Genomic DNA, 21226 nt, shown 5'->3' on the forward strand with positions numbered 1-21226 from the left:
ATGGTATGCTTATGGTTTGCTTTTTTAAAATGTTAAAATCATATGTTATTGGACATAAAGGTAAAGGTAAAGGGACCCCTGACCATTAGGTCCAGTTGTGACCGACTCTGGGGTTGCGGCGCTCATCTCGCTTTATTGGCCGAGGGAGCCGGCATACAGCTTCCGGGTCATGTGGCCAGCCTGACTAAGCCACTTCTGGCGAACCAGAGCAGCGCACGGAAACACCGTTTACCTTCCCACCGGAGCAGTACCTATTTATCTACTTGCACTTTGAGGTGCTTTTGAACTGCTAGGTTGGCAGGAGCAGGGACCGAGCAATGGGAGCTCACCCCGTTGCGGGGATTTGAACCGCTGACCTTCTGATCGGCATGTCCTAGGCTCTGTGTTTTAACCCCTAATTGAGGACCTTTACAGCTATTGCTCAAATATCTAACAAAGGTGTTGGGAACCTTTGGGAACCCATTTGTTGCTGAACTACAAGTTCCATCATCCCTGGCCATTGGCCATGCTTGTTGGGGCTGATGGGAGTTGTAGTTCAGCAACAGCTGGAGAGTCAAGGTTTCCCCACTCCTGACCTAAGGAGCCTATCTCTGCAGCAGTTCCTGAGACTTCCCAGTTCCATCTACAGCCACATTATCCAGTTAACCTGTCCATTTCAGCTAAAGATTTCCCAAACTACCAATTTTCTAGTTCGAATCACAATCTTCACTGTTTCCAGCACATATTCAATAAGAGCTTTACAATTACACAGACGAGAAGATTTTGTTTGTTTGTTTTAAATGAAATACAGCAGTGGCAGTTTTTCACCAATGGATAAATTGACTGGGCTGATTCTAAACTAGGAAGGTTGCCAAACTACCTTCAGGTGATATAATAAAATGATTTGAAATAATACTTACAGCTAAGCCTCGGTGGCCTGGAGGCCCCGGAAGACCTGGTTGCCCTGCACTTCCCTACAAGACAGAAGAATAGCCATTAATGGAAGGCAGGAAAGAATGAAGCAAATATTGAGAAACAGCAAGACAGGACACGGTTGCAGCACTTACAATGTTGTCTTTTAAAAAAATAAAACTTCAATAGCTGTAGGAACACAACTCCAGGCTCACAGAAGGGAACACCATCTTATTGCTTATACAAAAAGGAGACTCGTGGGATCTCACAGGGACCTAACATCAAGCAAAGGTCACACCAAGATCTCTTTGCAATCTGAAGACTGAGAAAAAATATTAAGAGGCTTCCAGTTTGAATTTTCCTCCTGCCTGAACTTGCCAAGCCCAGCAATTCTCAGCCTCAGTCCCCCAGTCTAGAATGTGGTGATATATTCTATAACTAGCATATAATAGTAACAGTAATACAAGTGATAGTAGTAATAATATAATAGTAATACTTGCAGGGTTGTTGTAAGGACTACAGCTAGATAATGCACTTTGAACATCTGAAAGCACTACATAAATGTTTATCATTTATCATATAATTCATACATAATATTGTGTTTTAATTATGGATAATTCCAGTGATTTATATTTTAAAATGTTATAAGGTTAGTGTTAGCAAAATGAACTGTTCATTTAGATTATTAAGCAGGGTGCTTCCAATATCAGTCCTACCCAGAAATGGCCTGTTGAAATTAATGGATGCAAGTAACTTAGGCCCATTAAGTTCAGTGGGCCTACTCTTGAGTAGAACTTAGTCGGATACAACCCATTACCTATGAACCGAATGAGGATTAGACTCTTGGTTGTACTAATATGAACTGTTGTTGTTGTTGTATTGTTGTTCTGGTGTCATGAACCACTTAGGGCACAATTACGGGGGAAATAAAATAATAATACTGTTACAGCATCCCCAGCCCCTCTGTGGCCTAGTACACAAAAATTACCTGCGGGGGTTGTAATTCTGGGAATTGCTAAGCAAACACAAGCGATGTCTGGGCACCTGCGAGGCCTAACAACTAAAAGGACAACATGGGCTCTGTGTTGCTTAGCAACTGCTACAAATGGGAAAGGGAAGAAGGAGAACAGGCCCATTCAGACATGACATGGTTTCCAAGCAGGAATGAGACTGGGAGTAGGCCTTGTGTAGTGGAGGCACCATAAAAAATATGGAGGGTAGGTGTCACATGTGCTTGGTGGTTGTGAAGGGAGGACTTTGGTCCATACATTAGCTTTCTGAAAGAATATATAAATATATATACATACATACAGAGAGAGAGAGAGAGAGACTTGATAGGTGTAGCTGCTTTGCTGCCCCTCCCATCAAAAACCCTCACCCAGGCTGGATTTAGGTTTGATGAGGCCCTAAGCTACTGAATGTAATGGGACCCTTTATATGTCCAAGTGTCCTTTGTCAACAACAAATTGTCACTGCTTTTTTGTGTTGAATAAATGCTATATGGTAATTCATGGACCTAATAGTTATCTAAAGCCATTTGCACTTAACAAAATATGTGATATTTTAGGGAGCAGGCTAGCAGGTGGGGCCCATTACTAACAACATAGGAGCCTACACAACACAAAACAAAATACTGTTGCTGTATGTAGACAAACAAGTTACAATCGCGACAGAACAATAAACAACACGAAAGAAAATGCATACAGAACAAAGAGTCAATTACATCGTTTAAGGGCATCATCTTACCTTCACCCCAGGAATACCTGGGGTGCCATCTTTGCCATCAATCCCAGGAAGACCCTACAGCAAAGGGGGAAGAAGAAAAATGTAATACTGTTTCTGGATGTTTACATGTTTTCAGTCAATTTGGAAGCTGATTTACCCCAAGCAGAAAATCAAGGAATCTTACTTTCATCTTTCTCCCCCAAACACCATTGGACTCCAAGATGGAGGTCAGAAAAAAGGAGATACTTACCTGTCCTCCTTTTGGCCCCATTCCTCCTTGAGGGCCCCTGAAACCACGAGCACCCTAAAAAAAGTAACCCCCCAGAAAGACCCATTGTTAATATACCAACCACAAAAATCTGAATGAGCTTCTGGCTGTGGTTTCTGCGCTGCTTATAGCTGCCACCAACTGACCCGCCAAACTTTAACAAGACATTGAATGTGCAGAAAATCAATGGCTGGCTTTTGACTGCAAGAAGGAAGGGAGTTCCTGTAGCATTAAATCCCTCTGGGCTTTTGATCGTCAAGTAACTGCACATTGTACCGGAAATCAAAAGCATAGCTGTGAACTGATGCTACCAATTAGCTAAGTGGAAATAAAAGCCAACCAATTTTTTATTTTTTCTAAAGAACCTATCATAATAGTGCCTTAAATGCATGGTGCTGATGGGGCTGAAGGTTCAACTGGCCATAGCCAGCCCAAAATGTTTTGGCACCTGAGGCAAACCACACAGTGGCACCCCTCCCAGTGCCTGGGAAGACGGGACAACAGGAGGAATCAAATCACCATTACCCAACGATTGAAGTGGGAATCAAAGGCTGTTGGGGGCAGACACCAATCTGAAACCCACTGGCTGGGTGCAGAGCCCATGTGTCTGCAGAGGGCTGCTCCCGCCATTACACTAGGGGTGGAAAGAGACCAGCAGTGCCACTTATTCACTGAGGGGCTGATGCAGAGGTGGCGGGGGGATTGCTGTGGAGAAGGCAGATCCAGCCTTCAAAGAGTGTGCCGCAGCTTTCATCACCACCATGGCAGCGGTGGTGGTAGCAGACAGTGCTTTCCTGGGAGGCCAGATCTGCTGCTCCTGCAGATCCTGCTGCCTGAGGCAGTTGCTTCACCTTGCCTCATGGATGGGCCGGCCCCAAACTGCCAGTCCCATCAGCTTTAGAATCTGGAGCAGGAGGAGGGTGCCATTTTGTTTTTCACCTCAGGCAGCAAAATGTCTTAGGCTGGCCCCAGGGAATGTGTGCGTGAGAGAGAGGAGGAAAGTAGCTGGATAAATTTCAAAAGCAAGATTCATGATACAAGTTTAGACTCCAACTCCCCCCACTTCAGCTACAGCAGGGAGGCTGGAATCCCACTAATCCCGTTTGTACTGAAGGCAAGTCAACATGCATCTTGATGATGGCTGAGTTAATGAGCCAGTGGAACCTGGAAGGAGCTGAGGTTTTTGTTGCCCCGGTGAAATAAAGAGGGAAGGAACGGTATTGTTCAAACATCACAGCTGGGGGGGGGGGAGGGAAGCATAGGTCAGAAAGCTCTTCCCTTCAGGTTCTTGGGAGAGATTCAAAAAGCAATTTCAGATGTAGATGGGGAGCAGATTAAAGAACTAATTCTAATTGGACATGCTCTGCCGTCTCTAAGATGCCCAGTTCCAAGTGAATTTCCAGTGCTGTTGGGAACATGGGAAGTCAGACCCTTGGTCCATCCAGCTCAGCGCTGTCTCCCATGACTGGCAGCAGGCACCTTTCCCAGTCCTACCTAGAGATGCCATTGGGGATAGAGCCTGGGACCTCCTGTATGCAAAGAGATGCTCTGCCACTGAGTGACAGCCCTTGCCCCGGTTTTCACATCTAGAAGAGCCAAATTCAAATTCCCCTTCAGCCGTAAAACTGGCATGGATCCACTGGCCTAGCCTACCTCACAGGGTTCTTGCAAGGATAAAAGGGGTAGGGGAAGAAATATATGCTCTGCTGCCCTAAGAGCCTTGGAGGAAGGGTGGGATATATAACTGAAATATCTAAAATCAGTGAAATAAATTAATGAAGTGAGAGTTGTCACATGCTCTTGAGCCCCTGGGATAGGGTGGTGTGGTGTGAATTTATCAAGAAATCCAAAAAAGGTCAAAGGAGCACCCTTATCACGAAACTGCTTATCTCCTGATGATTCAACTGAATGCTGCAGTGAAATGTTTTACTCACAAGGTCTCCCTTCTCGCCAGCCTGTCCTGGTGGCCCCCTGGGTCCTTCTTCACCCTACAACAAATGTTTTATGGTTAAAATAGAAAATGAAAAAGAAAGTGAATATTTTCAAGCCTTCCTAAAATTAACATGTGTCTTTAATATTGCAGGCAGTTTGCTGAGATATCAGAGGCAATAGAGGTTTTTAGGGTTTTTTAAATACCAAATTAAAGAGGAGAAGGGATATGGGCTGACCTTTTTAATCCCACAACATGCCCAACTATCTGGAAGCACTCTAATAATCCTTTTCAGAGAACATGGACTCCAACATGGATCCTTCTAAAGTCCCTGAAGCCTGATTCAATTTGTTTATGGAGAGCCAGAGAGCTGGGAAGAGCTTCTGATTCCAGGTGATTATGGATAGTCAATTTGCATCTTTTGAGAGTGGGGGAGTAGAGTGGCGAATCCTGTAATCCCTATGCTCGCTAAATTGAGAGTGAGCCCCATTGGTAATGAGTCTGATTGTGCAGTAAGTGTGAGAGCTCCAAACCAAGAAGTTCCTGGTTTAAAGCAAACAAACAAAAAACCCTTAAACACAGGCATACTTAGGCAAGCCACTGTCATTTTAAGGCCTGATACTTCTTCCCCCATATCTAAGATATGCAAATATTACAAAATAACCAGCATCAGGCTGTACAGTTCGTTATTTCTTCCTCATTTTTCTGTCAAAGCAATCCAAGTGGCATATATCTGTGTGTGTGTAACACAAAGCAATTAAATATATATCCAATAAAATAGCACACAAAAAACCCAGCAACTGTTAAATCACCCAAAAGACAGCAACAGGAAATGGTAGAATTAGCCCCATTTGACTATCTTTGTGAGGTTACAAGACTCTGAAAAAGACTTAACACGGATACCCCCTAGAAAAAAGTTTAACTGGTTAACAATAGACCAAACACAAATGTGAACACTGGTGGAGGAAGGAGGTGTGGTGGGTGCAGTCCGCCCCGGGTGTCATCCCTGAGGGGGGGTGACATCGCTGCCCCGCCCCCCTGGGACGCTCGCCCTGGGGCGCTAGCCGTGCCTCCAGGTGCACAGCATGTGCACCGTTCCGGGTGCTGGAGCAGCTAGCTCCGCCTCTGAATTTGAAGCAGAAGGTTAGCTGAACTCATGTACAGCACACACTTTGAAAATTTGAAATGTACACCATAAATGCAATGATTTATTGAAACCCTTGAGGGAGCCACTATTTGAGTTTAAGAAATGGCTGCATTACATGCTGTATTAACCATGTTCGCAAGTTCAAAAGAGAGCAGGGCAAAATGTTGTTTCTAGCATCTTTTATGAATGCTTCTTTCAGGGCCAGTAACTCCTACGAGTTCCTTTTAGCATGTGGTGCAGAGTGGAACATGGGTAAACAGCCAAGCCCTGTGGCCCAGGAGAAGTTCTGTGGTGTCAGAGAACTGATGTCCTTTGATGTCCAGCTCCTGGGACATCTGCTCAGATTATCCTCTCAGAAAACTCCTCTGGCAAAAACCAAGGAAGAGACTTCCACACCCACAATCCAGTTTCAATCCACGATGTCAAAGGCAGCAGCGTGCAGTCAGTGGACATGGGGAACTAGGCTAGTCCCCTTAATTAGAGTATTAAAGTATTAAAGCTTGGCGCCTCCTTCCCAAAGTCTGGGAAGCTTCTGCCCAGCTAAAGGAGGGAGGCTTGATGCTCTGACAGGATCCAAGAGCCCTTCCTCCACCTTCCCAAAGGCCATCTGGCTTTGGGAAGGGGGCAACAAGTCTTCAACATCCTGTCAGAGGCCTGGTGCTTCCTTCCCAGAGCCTTTGAAGCTTCTGCCTGGCTTGAGGAGGGAGGCACAACGCTCACACATGTGACGTCAGGACATCCCCCTCCCCTGCTAATCACCCTCACAAGATGGCGCCTCTGGCCCTAACTATTCCCCTATGAAAAATTTCGCCGCACGCCACTGGTCAAAGGGCTCAGACATGGGACCATAGTGAATGTATAGGGTTAACCAGAAAAACAAACCCAAAAACGAAGAATAAATGAGTTACCGGTGGCCCTGCAGCCCCAATGGTTCCAATCATGCCTTTATAACCTTGAGGGCCCTATGCAAACACAGAGTGAAAAGAAGCAGACATTAAGATTCACAGCAAACTCTTTGTGCTCCGATGACAAAAGTAAACTCCCAAAATGGTGTCCTGCTGAGTTGTGACATCATCAGCTCATTCACCATTTCCCTTCTGCCTAGTGTACCTACAATCTCTCCTTTGGGGCCTGCCATTCCAGGATATCCTCTGAGACCTTGTGGGCCCTGGAAAGAAAAGGAAACCAAGCCTGGATTAATTACCTTCCTTCTGGGTGAGGTCTCATCTCGCAGCTAAAGCTGTTCAAACCCCCAACCCATCTGTCATCTTGAAAAATATCCATCCATGGATGAAGCGTGGGAAGTCATTACCCGTAAAGATTAATCACCAGTTTCCTCACCACCTTTTCTGTCTGATTCACTGATTATCACCTAATGCTGATATTTCCTGCCCACAACCCCATTCAGGAGTCGAGACATTAGTTTAATGATTATATTAAGTGAAAGGACCATAACATTTACTCAAGCAAAGACAAAGTTTCCACCCGGCTTCAACAAAGAATTCCGTCCTGTTAATTCCTTCTTATCACCAAAGCAGAAGAGCTTTGAACTAATGAATTCGGTGGGAAAGTGAGCTCTTTGTAGACCCTGAGAGCAGAATGCCTCAATGGTAATGTGATAAACTAAGATGGATTGGCCAAGAATACAGTCCCAAATTGACCCTCCTCCCACTTTGCCTTTGAACTCTAGAGTCTGCCTATATGATACACCCCACATGTCAAAAAGTGATCACTGGTAAGTAATCAGGCTCTGACTGTTAAGAATTATGGTCCTTCCCAGATTGTCACTATTTCGGGGTGGAATTAAATCTGTTACAGGTTGTCAATTGTAGGTGATTTTGAGAGGCCTTGCGCAACAAAGGTGTTTCCCCAAAAGATTGGACTTTCTGAGATTAGAAAAGTGATAGGGAAATGAACCAGAATGTGAGAAAGCACCTGCTTTGATGCAGGTACTCTAACCTAAGGTTATCAGACGCCCCTGTTTTCCGGGGACAGTCCCCGGATTTACACATCAGTCCCCATACAAAATCCATTGAAGTTGAAAAGTTTCCCCGGATTCATTGAAAAAAATCTGGTAACCTTGCTACAAACAAATCAGGATGAATGCTCAATAAATAGGTCATCTGGAAGTGCCCTGCAAAGGCTCTTCCAGAAGCAAGCAGTGAAAGCAGCAGGGGATTGCAGGCTGCATTCCAAACATGAAAAGCATTATATACAATTTACAGCTCAATCCTGTACATATCTAATCAGAAGTAAATTTTATTGAGTCCAATGGACTCACACCACAGGTGGGTAATAAATAAATAAAACTGTGCTATGTGTATAATATGAAATTTAAAAACAAACAAACAAAGTCTTATTTAGTTCCCCACTCGCTCACCTCACCGGCCCCCCAATATGCCTAGACTGAAGCGGCTACATCATAAGCATATTTTTCTCCAGCCATTTTTCCCCCTTTGGCAATTAGCAAGTAGAGAAACTAAAAACAGAAACCATTAACCTAATACCAAGTAAAAATGAAGGTTATATTAATTAACCTCATAAACTGTATGGAAGTCTCAATATTATCTAATACAGGGGTATAAACAATAGCATATCTGGTCCCCTGTGGTAAGGAATGAGCATATCTCTAGGTGACCAGGTGAGGTTGTATGTGAACAGATACACTGGTAAACCCTTTCGTGGACTTATTTGCACAACCGAACAGGCAGGAATAAAAGAAGAAATCCACATTTCTTGAAAAAAGTGTCCATATTAATACAGTTAATATAACTCCACTGACCTGGTGGAAAGACAAAATACAACATATAAATTATGTCCCCACAGGTCTAAGATGAAAACAAGAACATTAAGAAACAGAAATAAATAAATACGTTACGGGAGGGCCAGGAATGCCTTGTTCTCCAGAGAGGCCCACATCACCCTTCGGACCCTGAGGAAATGAAAATAAATAAATAAATAAATAAATAAATAAATAAATAAATAATAACAGGAACATGTCAGAGCTACAAGTGAAACAAAAATGCAAAAACCAGCTTGGAAATGTGGACTTTAAGCTGTAAGTTTGATTCTATGGTAGAATGGAAAAGAATTTAGGAAATCTACATTCAATTCTATGCTGTCAAGGTATATTAGGTCTTCCCTCATCATCCTACACAAGTCTGTCTTTCTCCTTGCCCTTGGTATTGCCATGCAATTTTCATGTCTCCCCTTGCTTCTTTCTTCCTTAAAAAAAAAAATCTTCATCCCACAACTTCTTTTTATCTGCCTCTCTCTTTTCCAACACCTAACAATGAAACTGTTTCCATTGGGTTGCCATATGTCCTCTTTTTCCAGGACACGTCCTCTTTTTCATGAGTAGAGTCATCATAGCGATTCAAAGGTAAAAGCAGAAGTCGGTAAATGTGTCTTCTTTTTTGCTCTTCAAAGTATGGCAACCCTGTTGCTATTTTGCAGGTGGGATTCAATCTTATAAAATTTTAAAATAATAAAGGAAGCAGATTTGGTGTTCATGTGCTTCCATAAAAAAACAAACCACCCAGCCTTTTTGCAGTAAGGAAAGTGACAGGAAATCAAATGGGGGGATAACCATCACTTGACACAATGTAGTATAACTTCCACACACACTTTGTGAAAACAAATCAGGGTGGATGTTCAATAAAAAGGTCGCCTGGAAGATCCCTAAGACCATGCCAACAACACTCTAAATATGAAGATCTCAGAACCCGGGGCTGGTTCACACATGATGTGGTGCTTCTTTATGTTTAAAGGATCTACACATGGGGGGAAAATGGAGTAGATGGGAACAGCCTTAATTTTGCAAATGTACACATAAACTTCACGGGGAGCCCAGATTAGATGGGGGTTCCAGCTGAACGTAATTCCAGTTGCCAGGCTGGGTTTGCTGTTGTGTAATGTGTGAATAGCACTTCAGTTGCCCAGGCTGCACCCTTCTCCTTAAAATCAACTGCAGGTACCGTGAAGAGATAGACCAAGTATGTACTCACTGGTCTGCCCTGTCTGCCAGGCTCTCCCAGAGCTCCAGGACGGCCTTTGTGTCCCTATAGAGAAAGAAAGCCAACATTTTAAAGGCTGCCTGAGTCTCACATAGAATGAATAGTTTCCTACTCTATAATCAAACAGCATGCCACCTCTCCAACCAATTACGATGCGATTTGCTAGTGGTTGTTACATGGGGTTTGACCACACGAATGCACACACGCGCACAGACAGAGACAGAGACGAGAGAGACAGAGAGTTCTCAGGCATACCAATAAGAAGTCCAAGCATATCCCAAACACATCTTCACAACTCCAAGCACAAGGATTATTGGGAAAGAAAGAAAGAAAGAAAGACCGACCAGCCACAACGGCTAGAAAATTTGTTTTGAAATTTCAAAAAGATGGGTCTCAGATAAAGCAATGACATACCAGGATTGTTTTAATTAAAGAAGCAACAGGCTCACAGAGCAGAAAAAGGAATACCAGATGCCACTATAGGGGAATCTTGGCCCTCTATTTAGTGTTGGACTACAGTTCCCACCATCATTGACCACTAGCCATGCTGGCTTGGGCTGATGGAAACTGGAGCCCAACAGCATCTGGAGGGCAACAGGTTCCCTATTCCTGCATGAGAAGATAAATTACAGCATCACAGCTACAGCACTGCCTAGCAGCCACCTCTAGAGGACCATATCCATCATGTTGCTTAGCAACCACAATGGACAGGTGCTCCATAGACTGTGTTCCCTTAGCAACCATCGTTATAAGCAGAGACGGAGAGAGAGCCACCATGTTTTTGTGGCCTAGTAACTACCACAGAAAAAGGATGGAGTACTGCCATTTCTGTGCGGGCCTAACTCATCATTTGAGAAAGAGAATGGGCAAACAGTGCTCATTTGCCTATTATTTCAGCCTTTGCCAACCTGGTGCCATCCAGTCTGATGACTGGGTATGCTGGCAGAGACTGATGGGAGTTGTAGTCCAACAACATCTGAAGGGCAACAGGTTGGTGAAGGCTGTATTATTTAATAAGGTTTGAGCAGAGAGGTAGCTACTGTATGTTAGTCTCTTGAAGCAAAAGCAACAGTTTTCTAGTACCTTAAAATGACAAATTTGTTATGGCAAAATGCTTTCATGGCCTAGAATCTACTCCAACAGAAACATTTGATGATTATACTCTAGTTCCACAAAAGCTTATGCCACCATAAATCTGCTCTAGTCTTTTGAGGTCCTACAAGACACTTTGCTGTTTTCATTAATACAAGTTTTGTAACCCACCCTTCCTCAAGAGTTATTGTTGCCTAACAACAACAATGTGTAGCAGATTGTCCTGAGAAACAGCAGCTTGCTGGCCTTGGTGAACCTTATGTGACTGAGCAGGGATTTGAACTGGTGTATCGCACATCCCAATCCAATCCTCTGCAAAGCAAAATCACTTAAATAACACAGAAGGAATCCAAAGGGGGGGGGGGATCCTGCTAACACTTTACAGAGGAAATTGAACAAGAAGACTATAATTTGTTAAGAAACAGAGAGGTTTTCTCTTCCTTACTTCAGGCCTTGGGGTGTATGAAGTGTTAGGGGACGGGTAGTACCTCTGGTGGGGGACATGTTGTGCTCCTTCTGGGGTAGTTTGTCCCCTTTTGGTCCCCACTCTGCACTCAGCTCTCATTTGTGGCTCCTAGAAACTGTCAGCACACCACACCCTGGGAAATGGCTTCAAGACCAATACTGGGTTCAATGGTCAACAAGGCAGTTTCTGCACATGCAGTAGAGGGAAGTGAGGGGCAGATGGGGCTTGTCTACCTGGGAAGGAAAACTCTGATCCCGAACCTCCTACACAAATCCAGAGTGGAGTCCCTAAGATATTTGGATGGCATCTTCTACGCCTCCTTCTGGCAACTCCTGCTGCCAAGCTGGTGCCAAACATATTGCAGGATTTTGGTATTTCTGTTAGTGACAATGAGAGTAGAAGGTAATAGCTAATTCAGGTTCATTCACCTCAGCATTCAAGGGTATGTGGATCGATTAGCTATCCAAGAGCAGCTGTCCAAGATTCCCCAACTCCTTGAGGTTACCATAACCACTATCAACCCCAAAACAACATGTAATGCTTTACCTTCAAGCCCTGTAATCCCTGAGGGCCTTTGGGTCCAGCTGGGCAGTTGGTTGGACACTGTGTGAGGAGAAAAGGGAAGGAAGAGGAGATTAGAGGTCTGTCTCAACTGAGAAGGAATTTAGCAGCTAGGGATAAACACAAGCTACTCCTCCTAAAGCCCACATTACCTGGTCTTTCACAAGATCTCCAGGTAGTATCCTCCTCCAGGAACCTTACAGTGATAAACTAATAGGTTTATACATGGCCTTATTTTTTGTGAAGGGAAAAAAGGAGGAGAACATCAGGACAAGCAAAGAGAGATGATGAGGAATCCTCCTGTTTTCACAGTGACGAACCAGATGCAGGATCTGAGCACAGCATCACTCTGCTCACTTGCAATTCCCAGTAACTGGTATTCAGAGGTATTACTGCCTCTGATGGTGGGCATAGAACATAGCCATCATAGTTAATACACTATCCTCCTGCATTTGTCTAGTCTTCTTCTAAAGTTGGTGGCCATCAATATACTGTACAACTTGTGGAAGCAACCCTCTTAGTTCAACTATGCACTTTTGCAGAGAGGCAATGAGGGTGAGAAAGGAGTTCCCTTCCCTCTGCTCTGAACACCCATAGCAAGGATGGAGAAGCTGTGGTTCTCCAGATGTTGATGGACTACAACTCCCAGCATCTGTGCCCACTGGCCAGACTGACTGGAGAGGACAGAAACTGGAGTCCAACAAGAACAGCTGGAGAGCCACAGGTTAGCCACGCTTGCTTTATGTTGATGGCCACTGGGCTGAAAAAGCAGAAAGCACAAATTCATGGTGGATAGGCCTATCAGCAGATATGATAGCTACATGAAGTTTCTGTATGCTGTGAGTACGATACCCTGCTTATAAGCTTTCCAGAAGCATGTGTCTGGCAGCCACTGTTGGAAACAAGGTGCAGGAGCTAAATCCTTTAGAGGGATTCAGCAGGGCCCTTATGTCCTTAATATGCATCTGCATTCGGTGTGCCATGCACCATGCGTACCAAACATCATGGATTCTGACTAGTTATGGCTGTGCACACTGCCACCCTTAAAGGAATGGCAAAACAGGAACCGCCAAGCTCTGAAAACATCCAATGAATCTGTGCCAACAAAGGAATCCAAGCCAAAATCCCAAATGCACTTTCTATCTTTTGCCTTCTACTTTTCAAGCATCGTGTACAAGATGGGTGGCTTTCATTTTTATTTTTTTTAATGGAACACGGCATGTAAATGCAACCCTCCTTACCAAGAAATCTGCACTGCCTTCAACTCCTTGGATGCGCCCAACAGGGCCCTGCAAAAGAAAAGAAAAACAATCAAGTATCCAAAATGGCAATATGTGCATCAGCCTGAGAAAGGGAGAGGAGGACTGTCCCCTCTCATTTTTAACCGGAAGAAAAGATTTAAGATTCAAACAATAGAGGTCACAGCCTGGAGCAGATCAAAAAATAAATGTGCATGGTCAACTTGCACAGGGAAAGGTGCTTCCCACAGCCCACAGTAGTTACTCATTTTTTTAAATAAAGTATCACACTTGCATGGCATCATGGGCATTGTAGTCTCTAGCTGTCAGCCAGGGCTGCTTCCAACCTTGTAAGTGTTTCCCCCTCCAATTCTATGGAAATTACCCCAAGTAGTAGCAATAAAACTTACAGGTTTCCCAGGAGGCCCTGGAGGCCCTTGTGGCCCTTCTGGTCCACGTACACCCTGAAAAAGAGACATGAAAGTCAAGAGACTAGCAGCCTAACATGTGAAAAAACAATCCAGAATGTTCCCCTTTAATACTGTCACAATCCCTACGCAGGGAAGTTACTAAATGTTGTTTTTTAACATGAGTCACTGACAGCCACCAGAAGAAGACATGAAGGCCCAAATACCCAAAGGTGCTGATGGGCAGGCAAGAGTACAGTGACTGCCGGTAAGGTAGCATCAATATCAGGGTGAAGATAATGACTGTGACAGTAGTTGCTGAGAGGATGAGTTAACCGAGGAAGGAAAAGAACAGAGGCTGTCTTTGGTGAATAATGGCTTAGCAGATGATGGGAACGCACAACCTGGCTTGAACACAGGAAGCTGCCTCATTCATAGCAAGCCAGGCATTGGTCCATCTAGCTTACTGTTGCCAACAGTGACTAGTAAGCAGCACTCCAGAGTCTCAGTCTTTCTCAGCTCCAGCTGGAGGTGCCACTAGGGATTGAATCAGGGACCTCATGAGTACAAAGCAGTTGCTCTTCCACTGATCTGCAGCCCTTGGAAAGACTGCTTGGCCACTTAGAAAAAAAGGGGAATTTGAGAATGAACATACAGTGATAAGGACAGGGAGGAAAGGTCTTAGGCCAGGTTTACGTTTACGCCGCAGTTCTGCAGAGTGGCACAGAGGAAGAGCAAAACATCATGGGGAAGTTGAATACGAGTTTCATTCTAAAAAGTATGTTTCTTATGTTTACAAAGGCATTTTGGAAAGTGTGCATGGGAAACCCATTTGGAGTGTGTCTGAACGGAAAGGGATTTCTGAATTAGGTGGAAGGGAACATTTTTCTCGCCCCTGCTGCCTTCATGCCTAACAGAAAAAGCATACATTTTGCAGAATACTACAAAACAACAACATGCAGAATACATGTGCCACATAGTTTATGCAAATATAATTTTGCATAATTTATGCAAGTTGTAGCCTACAGCACATATTGATACAGAATTTGGCAGAGAAGTTCAATTATATTAGCATACACAGTCCTAGTGATACGGAAGAGGATGAGATAATGGAAGCAATTGGGAAGAGATGTAGCTGTTTTCATTTTATGCTGACATATTTCTTTCTACTTCTGGATCTTTTGTCCTCTCCCCTCTCCTTAGCACATGAGCCCCTTGGCTACAGGGGGACCCACCCACCTGTTTACGTTTAGATTTGCATATTGTTGCAGCCTTGCTGATTCCCACCCCAACCTGAGTTGTTTGTGCAGCATGGTCTATCCATTTGAATACGCAAATAAAAATCACAGAAGCTCTGGATGCCAATGAACACTGGGTCTAAGGCAGGCTTCCTCAAACTCAGCCCTCCAGATGTTTTGGGCCTACAACTCCCATGATCCCTAGCTAGCAGGACCAGTGGTCAGGGATGATGGGAATTGTAGGCTCAAAACATCTGGAGGGCTGAGTTTGAGGGAGCCTGGTCTAAGGCCTGGCTACGTGCTACAGTCAATACATGAAAAATATCTATGCTCTGACTATTCAAAATTCTAAAAATTCATTAGGAGAAAAGCAGAGAAAGCTGGAGACGATCACAGTGCCCCTAGATGCCTTTCTCCATCTCAGGGTCACCTTCTCCCTCCTTTAGGGGCAAATTTTCATTAAGAGTAAGGATGGGGAAGATGAGGATGAGTGAGGCAGTTGAGGTAAATAACAGGTATATGGAGGGAGGCAACACGAGAACAGACCTTTTCAGCAGTGGCTCCCCATTTGTGAAATGCTCTCCTCAGGGAACCTCCCCTGAGGCCATCATTACATATCTTAAGCCGGCAGGCAAAAACATTCATTTTTCTCCAAGCCTTTGGCTCTTAATTAACTGTAACCACCTTGACTGGGTGGGATGTTTTAATCATGCCTTTAAAAAACAGGACTGTGTTTTAGATTTGTCATTGTTTTAATTTATGCTAGTGTGAGTTTGTTTATTGTTGTAAGTCCCTTTGAGTTACTTTTGTTTTGAAAATGACTAATGTTTAACTTAATTAGTAGTAGTAGTAGTAATAATAAAAATAATATGCTGCACCATTAAGATATGGCCCTCCGGCTTCAGCTTTCCCTGTGCTTGCCTTTAATCCCCTTCAGTTTTCTCTGCACATCTTAATTTTCAACAGGTAAAGCCTATCTACTTCTGACAACTGTAGCAGCATAGAGCCAGGCTCTTATTGCAGAGCAGGCCTAGGAAAGCCAGCAAACCCCAAGTAGTATTCACCCATCTCAGCTGGATCCCTTACCTTGGGTCCCAGAGCTCCAATTTCTCCAGGGAGTCCAACCTGGCCTGGAGAGCCCTTAAGAGAAAGAAACAGAGAGGGGAGAAAATGCTTTGTTTTAGTCATATGATGGGAACAGCCCTTTGTTCATCTGTTCAGGCTCTGTTGGACGTCTGCGGTGGCAAAGTGTTTGCTAGGCTAACAAGCAAGAAGGAGAGATGAGCAGGCACGCTCCAGCTTACAGCAAACGATTCCATCTATGTCTGCTAAAAACGCAGTGCCTCATTCTCCCACTTAAGTGACACATTAGTGAACATATGTGCCCTATTTCAGCACAAGTGTGTGCACGTTTAACAGGAGAGAGAGCTCATCTGGAGGCGCTTCTGGGTTTGCATTTTCTAATTCTGGCCACTGACCAAGCAAGGAAAAAATCTGTTTAATCCAGCAAAAGTCTGGATAGTTATCAACAGATAAGGCTGGTTTATTTTACGCTGAGTCAGATCGATCTAGATTCTAGCCCAATACTCTGGCAGCAGGTCAGGTAGGGAGGGGTCATTTTTCCATCACCTGCTAGAGGATTCTTTTAACTGAAAATGCTGGAAACTGAACTTCAGACATTCTGCATACAAAGCAGGTGCTCTGCCACTAAGCAAAATTCCCACTCACCCACCCCTTGCTGTCAGTCAGCGTCTGGTGCATGCAGAGAAGCAGTGGGTAACCTCTGCCTTGTGGGCCAAATTAGGCCTGCAGGGCTCTCGTGGGGCTATTTCCCCCCAAGCCACATCCCCTTGTCCCACATCTGTCATCATATATGTCAGTTATGGGGCACGTAAAGATGTGGCATTGGCCACAAATAATGAACCACAGATATTCCTGCAAATTTATTATTCAATTTTTGTGATATACAAATGATGCTAGAAGACTTGGTCTATTTATTTATTTGTTTCATTTGTTACTCCTATAATCTTTGTTTATATGAATATATATGAATATTATATGAATATTATATGAATTATATTATATGAATGAATATTATATGAATATTATATGAATATATATATATGATGTGGCTGCAAAGGAACAACTGGGAGCCTTGAAATGGGCTCCTGGTTGCTCCTTGACAGTCAGTGCTCCCAAGTGGAGTCATACTCTGCTGAGAGGTGTTGAATTCAAGCCCTTCTTAGATCAGCAGGGATCTTCGTTTCATGATGTCATGATGACACCAAGTGATTGGCATGTGGGCATCCCTACCTACCCACCAAGGTAGCTCACGGGAGTGAGGAAACCCAGGATTTGGCCCACTGGCTGGAAAAACTCCACTCCACCCCCCAGTACGTCTTGGCTCAAGATCCCTCTTCCAAATGGCTGAACTAATAAAGTGATTATTTTTTTTAATAAAAAGTTGCCAAACCAGTGGCACATCACTGCTCACAACGCTGTGACAGCACAAGACCCTTTGTGTTGGGTCACTGCCCCTTCCTCCAAGCCAAGCTATGAGCACACACTCCTGTAAGCACCCCTCACAAATCCAGCACACTGCCTCCCGCCAGCCAAACCCAAGCTCACATGAACAGCACTTACAGGAGATCCTTTCAGCCCAGGCCCCTGAAATGAGAAGACAGCCACAGTAAACAATCATGCTGCGTTGAAGAAACCAGCTGAAAAACATGAAGGCTGCAGCTGAGGCATCTCCCAGAGGCAGAGCAGCTGCCTCATTTTCCCAATCTGGTTGCGTCATATTAATTAACTGCATTTCTGAGTCACCTGCCCCATAACCAGGGTTCTCTTTGGGTGACAGACAGTTTAGGCAAATAAAAACAGTTACAAACAAAAAAACCAACAGATCTAATATAGCAACTGAGCGTGCAGCATTCAGATCCATCAAAACCACAATGCAGAGGCTTAAAACATCTTACAGGTCAAAACACACCCTCCAGTGAAAGAGTCCACCACCTTCTGTCTACTCTAGTAGAGATGGATTATTAGGATTGAACTGTTATCCATGCTTAGAGTAGCTCTACTTAAATCAATGGGACATTAACAAATAAGTGACTTAGTTATTAGTATGTTTGCCTTCTATCTCTCCTCTGCGGGGCTTAAGGTTTCATACATAGCTTCCCCCCCACCCACTCCCCATTTTATCCTCACGACAACCCTGCAAGGCAAGTTAGGCTAAGAGATGGTAATTGGCCCAAAGTAGCCTGTGTTGGCTACACCTGCTCTAAACTATATCTTAGAGCTATAGGAACGAGCCTTGATAAGCCCCAGGCTCATATGCTCCCTCCTCTGGCTGCAAAGAAGAGATCAGAAGCACTTGCTTCCACTTTTAAACTAATGAGAGCTCCCCTCTGTGTCTAAACCTGGGGGGTCTCTGGCTAGTTTAAACTACGGGTTGTTAACAAGCCAGCACCATAAAGGACAGTTTGATTTTGGCTTGTTTCAACAAACCACAGTTTCCCCAAGTCCAAAGGTAACAAGCAACTGTGGTTAGTTTAAAAGTGAATGCTATATAACTCCTCCTTACTGCCGCACTGGAGGAGAGGAGGGGAGTGTGCAAGCCCAATCTCACCACACTCAACTATAATCCAACATGTTGGCGTGATTGTGTACACTGGATGCATTCATATAGTGGTACACTTTCTTGACAAATACAGCCAATAAAGAATAAACACTTACCGGAAGCCCTGGAGGTCCTGGAAGTCCAGTCTGGCCCTGAGTGAATGCAAGAGGGAAGAGGTATTCAGTGTAGCAGGATCCACACAAGTGGAATATGACTTAAGCTGCAGATCTACTTCATGGGACAGATCCAGATATGAGCTCCAAGGACCCAGCCCTACCAGATAAGATTGAAGCTCTTGTGTTTGCAGGTGCAGTCTGGACAGTATTGTTGTCTGAATTCGCCTAAGGCCTCTGTTACCTTGCATAGGCCAATTACATCCCCCGTTTCCCCCGCTGTAGTTGCTGGGGATGTGTACAGTGCATACATGCATCCAAAACCACTTTGAATCATTTTGTCCCCCAATTGGTCCTAATCTGGAGGACTTCAGCCCCCCACTACAGCATCTGCAATGCACAGCTGTCACAATCACAAGCCAGTCTTAAAAGAACCACTCCATCTCCTCGAGTCACACAGAAAACAGTCACTCACTTTGGGGCCGGGTCGCCCAAAAGGTCCTGGTTCCCCTTTTGCTCCCGTTAGGCCCTGTAAAAAAATGGAAAGAGAATTACAGGATCAGCTTGTGGGATATCAACTGGCATCTGCAATAAAATAGGTAAAAACACCAGGGCTGGAAAAGAAATGGGTGAAGCGGCGAATTCAAACCAAAAATCTTTGCCACAGCTGCAGAGCATCCAGAAATAGAAACTGCAGGTGTAAAATAAAGTTTTTGTGGAAATGCAGGCATGTGCGTATAACTTTCACTGCTAAATCAAGGAATAAGCTAGTCATCTAAACTAGCATTTCATAAAAAAACCTCAAATGTGCATTCCCTTACCAAGATTCCTAAATTACCTACTTTATGGTACTAATCCCAGTGATCACAGGCACAGCCAGGTTGGGGGGGGGGGAGACTAGATGCCTCCCCCACCTGCTTTGTCCTTTCCATTCTTACCTTAAATATATGAGGTGACCAAGGGTAAAACTAGCAAAAACAAATCAATCATATAATAATAAGTGCTGGAGATGTAAGGAACAGATAGGAACATACTACCATATGTGGTGGTCCTGTCCAGAGAAACAAAGATTTTGGAATGTGATTTATGAAGAGATAACGAGATCGATAAAAACTACATTTAGCAAGAAACCGGAAGAATTCTTATTAGGAATTGTATCAAATAATATTCCCAAAAACAAAATCAGGTTATTTATGTATGCGACGTAAGCAGCAAGGGTTATAGTGGCAAAACACTTGAAAGATACAAATACACCCAGTAAAGATGAATGGGTTGTTAAATTGTGTGAGTACTTGGAGATCGTGAAGCTGACAGATGCAATAGGAGATAAACCTAAAAAGATGGTGAAAAAAGAATGGGAATGTTTAAATAATTATTTGAGGGGCAAGGGTTCATCAATAAAGACCTGGTTATGTTTAGAATGATACCGCATAGGGAAATGTTCCCTGATACCAAGATGAGGGACTCCATGGAATGCAGATAGAGGGAATTGATAAGAATAATGATCTGTTGTGACCTTGACGGAAGTGTACAATAGACGAGCCTTCTTGTGTTTTGGCTAGTTTTTCTATTTTCTTTTTTTCCTTTTCTTCTCCTTCCCTCCTCCCCCCCCCCCCCACCAATAATGGCTCATGTTTTGCGCCATGCATTTTGATATTTTTAGTAATTTTGTATCCCTTTTTATTATTATTATTATTATTATTGAGCATTTCTTTTTTGTAATTTTGGTTGTTTATATTTACCTGTATTGGTTTAAAGCAAAATAAAAAACTTTTTTTAAAAAAAGAAGAAGAAAAGAAGGGTCACACATAAGCGCCCATTCCCCCTACCCAGCACTTTCTACTGGACGGGTTTCAGAGTAGTAGAATCTGAAGCAGCAGCACTCCAGGAAGTGTGGCAAGGTGGAAGCAGCCAGCCATATTTCTGAAAGAATGGGAGACTGTTCAGACACTGAACTGAGGACTATTATAAGAAGGCGGGCATGCAGATAACTACAGTTGTACCTTGGTTTTCAAACAGCTTAGTTCTCGAACGTTTTGGCTTCCGAACGCCGCAAACCCGGAGCAAACTATTTTTTGAAGCCAAATGTCCGACAGGGCTTCTGATTGGCTGCAGGAGCTTCCTGCAGCCAATCAGAAGCCACGCTTTGGTTTCCGAACGTTTTGGAAGTCAAACAGATTCTGCTTGACTTCCAAGGCACAACTATATTTTGATAAGAGATTGAATCCCTTTATTATGTATTGGTGTCACAAAATACAGGAAAATGCTAAACCACAAATTCAGATTCTGGGAATACTATAAAAATGTTATGTACCGGTACTTCTATTTATATGTGTTCTCTCTCCATCTCTTGTACTTTCTCCCCATTTATTTCCTCCATCTATCTATCTGTTTCTTTTGTACCTGTATTTATAGTTTATAGCTTTTGAAAACAAAGCTTATTTCTTAAAAAAAGAAAAGAAATGCTGTGAATAAATAAAAAGGTTTAGCTTTGGGAGTGATTGGGAGTGAT

General features: G+C 43.7%; 1 protein-coding gene across 1 annotated transcript in view; it reads right to left on the reverse strand.

Annotated features, from left to right (window-relative positions):
* COL9A2 (collagen type IX alpha 2 chain) overlaps positions 1-21226 on the reverse strand; it is a 55664-nt gene that overhangs the window by 25546 nt on the left and 8892 nt on the right. Inside the window, exons 5-19 of the mRNA XM_081019611.1 lie at positions 19190-19243; positions 18718-18753; positions 17623-17646; positions 16066-16119; positions 13745-13798; positions 13338-13385; positions 12082-12138; positions 9969-10022; positions 8840-8893; positions 7076-7129; positions 6870-6923; positions 4819-4872; positions 2867-2920; positions 2638-2691; positions 900-953 (exon numbers count right to left, since the gene is read on the reverse strand). Of these exons, the coding sequence (XP_080875737.1) occupies positions 900-953; positions 2638-2691; positions 2867-2920; positions 4819-4872; positions 6870-6923; positions 7076-7129; positions 8840-8893; positions 9969-10022; positions 12082-12138; positions 13338-13385; positions 13745-13798; positions 16066-16119; positions 17623-17646; positions 18718-18753; positions 19190-19243 (759 nt within the window). The remainder of the gene's footprint in view (positions 1-899; positions 954-2637; positions 2692-2866; positions 2921-4818; positions 4873-6869; positions 6924-7075; positions 7130-8839; positions 8894-9968; positions 10023-12081; positions 12139-13337; positions 13386-13744; positions 13799-16065; positions 16120-17622; positions 17647-18717; positions 18754-19189; positions 19244-21226) is intronic.

This window comes from Podarcis pityusensis, assembly GCF_964106645.2.
Source record: "Podarcis pityusensis genome assembly, chromosome: 8".
NCBI lineage: Eukaryota > Metazoa > Chordata > Lepidosauria > Squamata > Lacertidae > Podarcis > Podarcis pityusensis.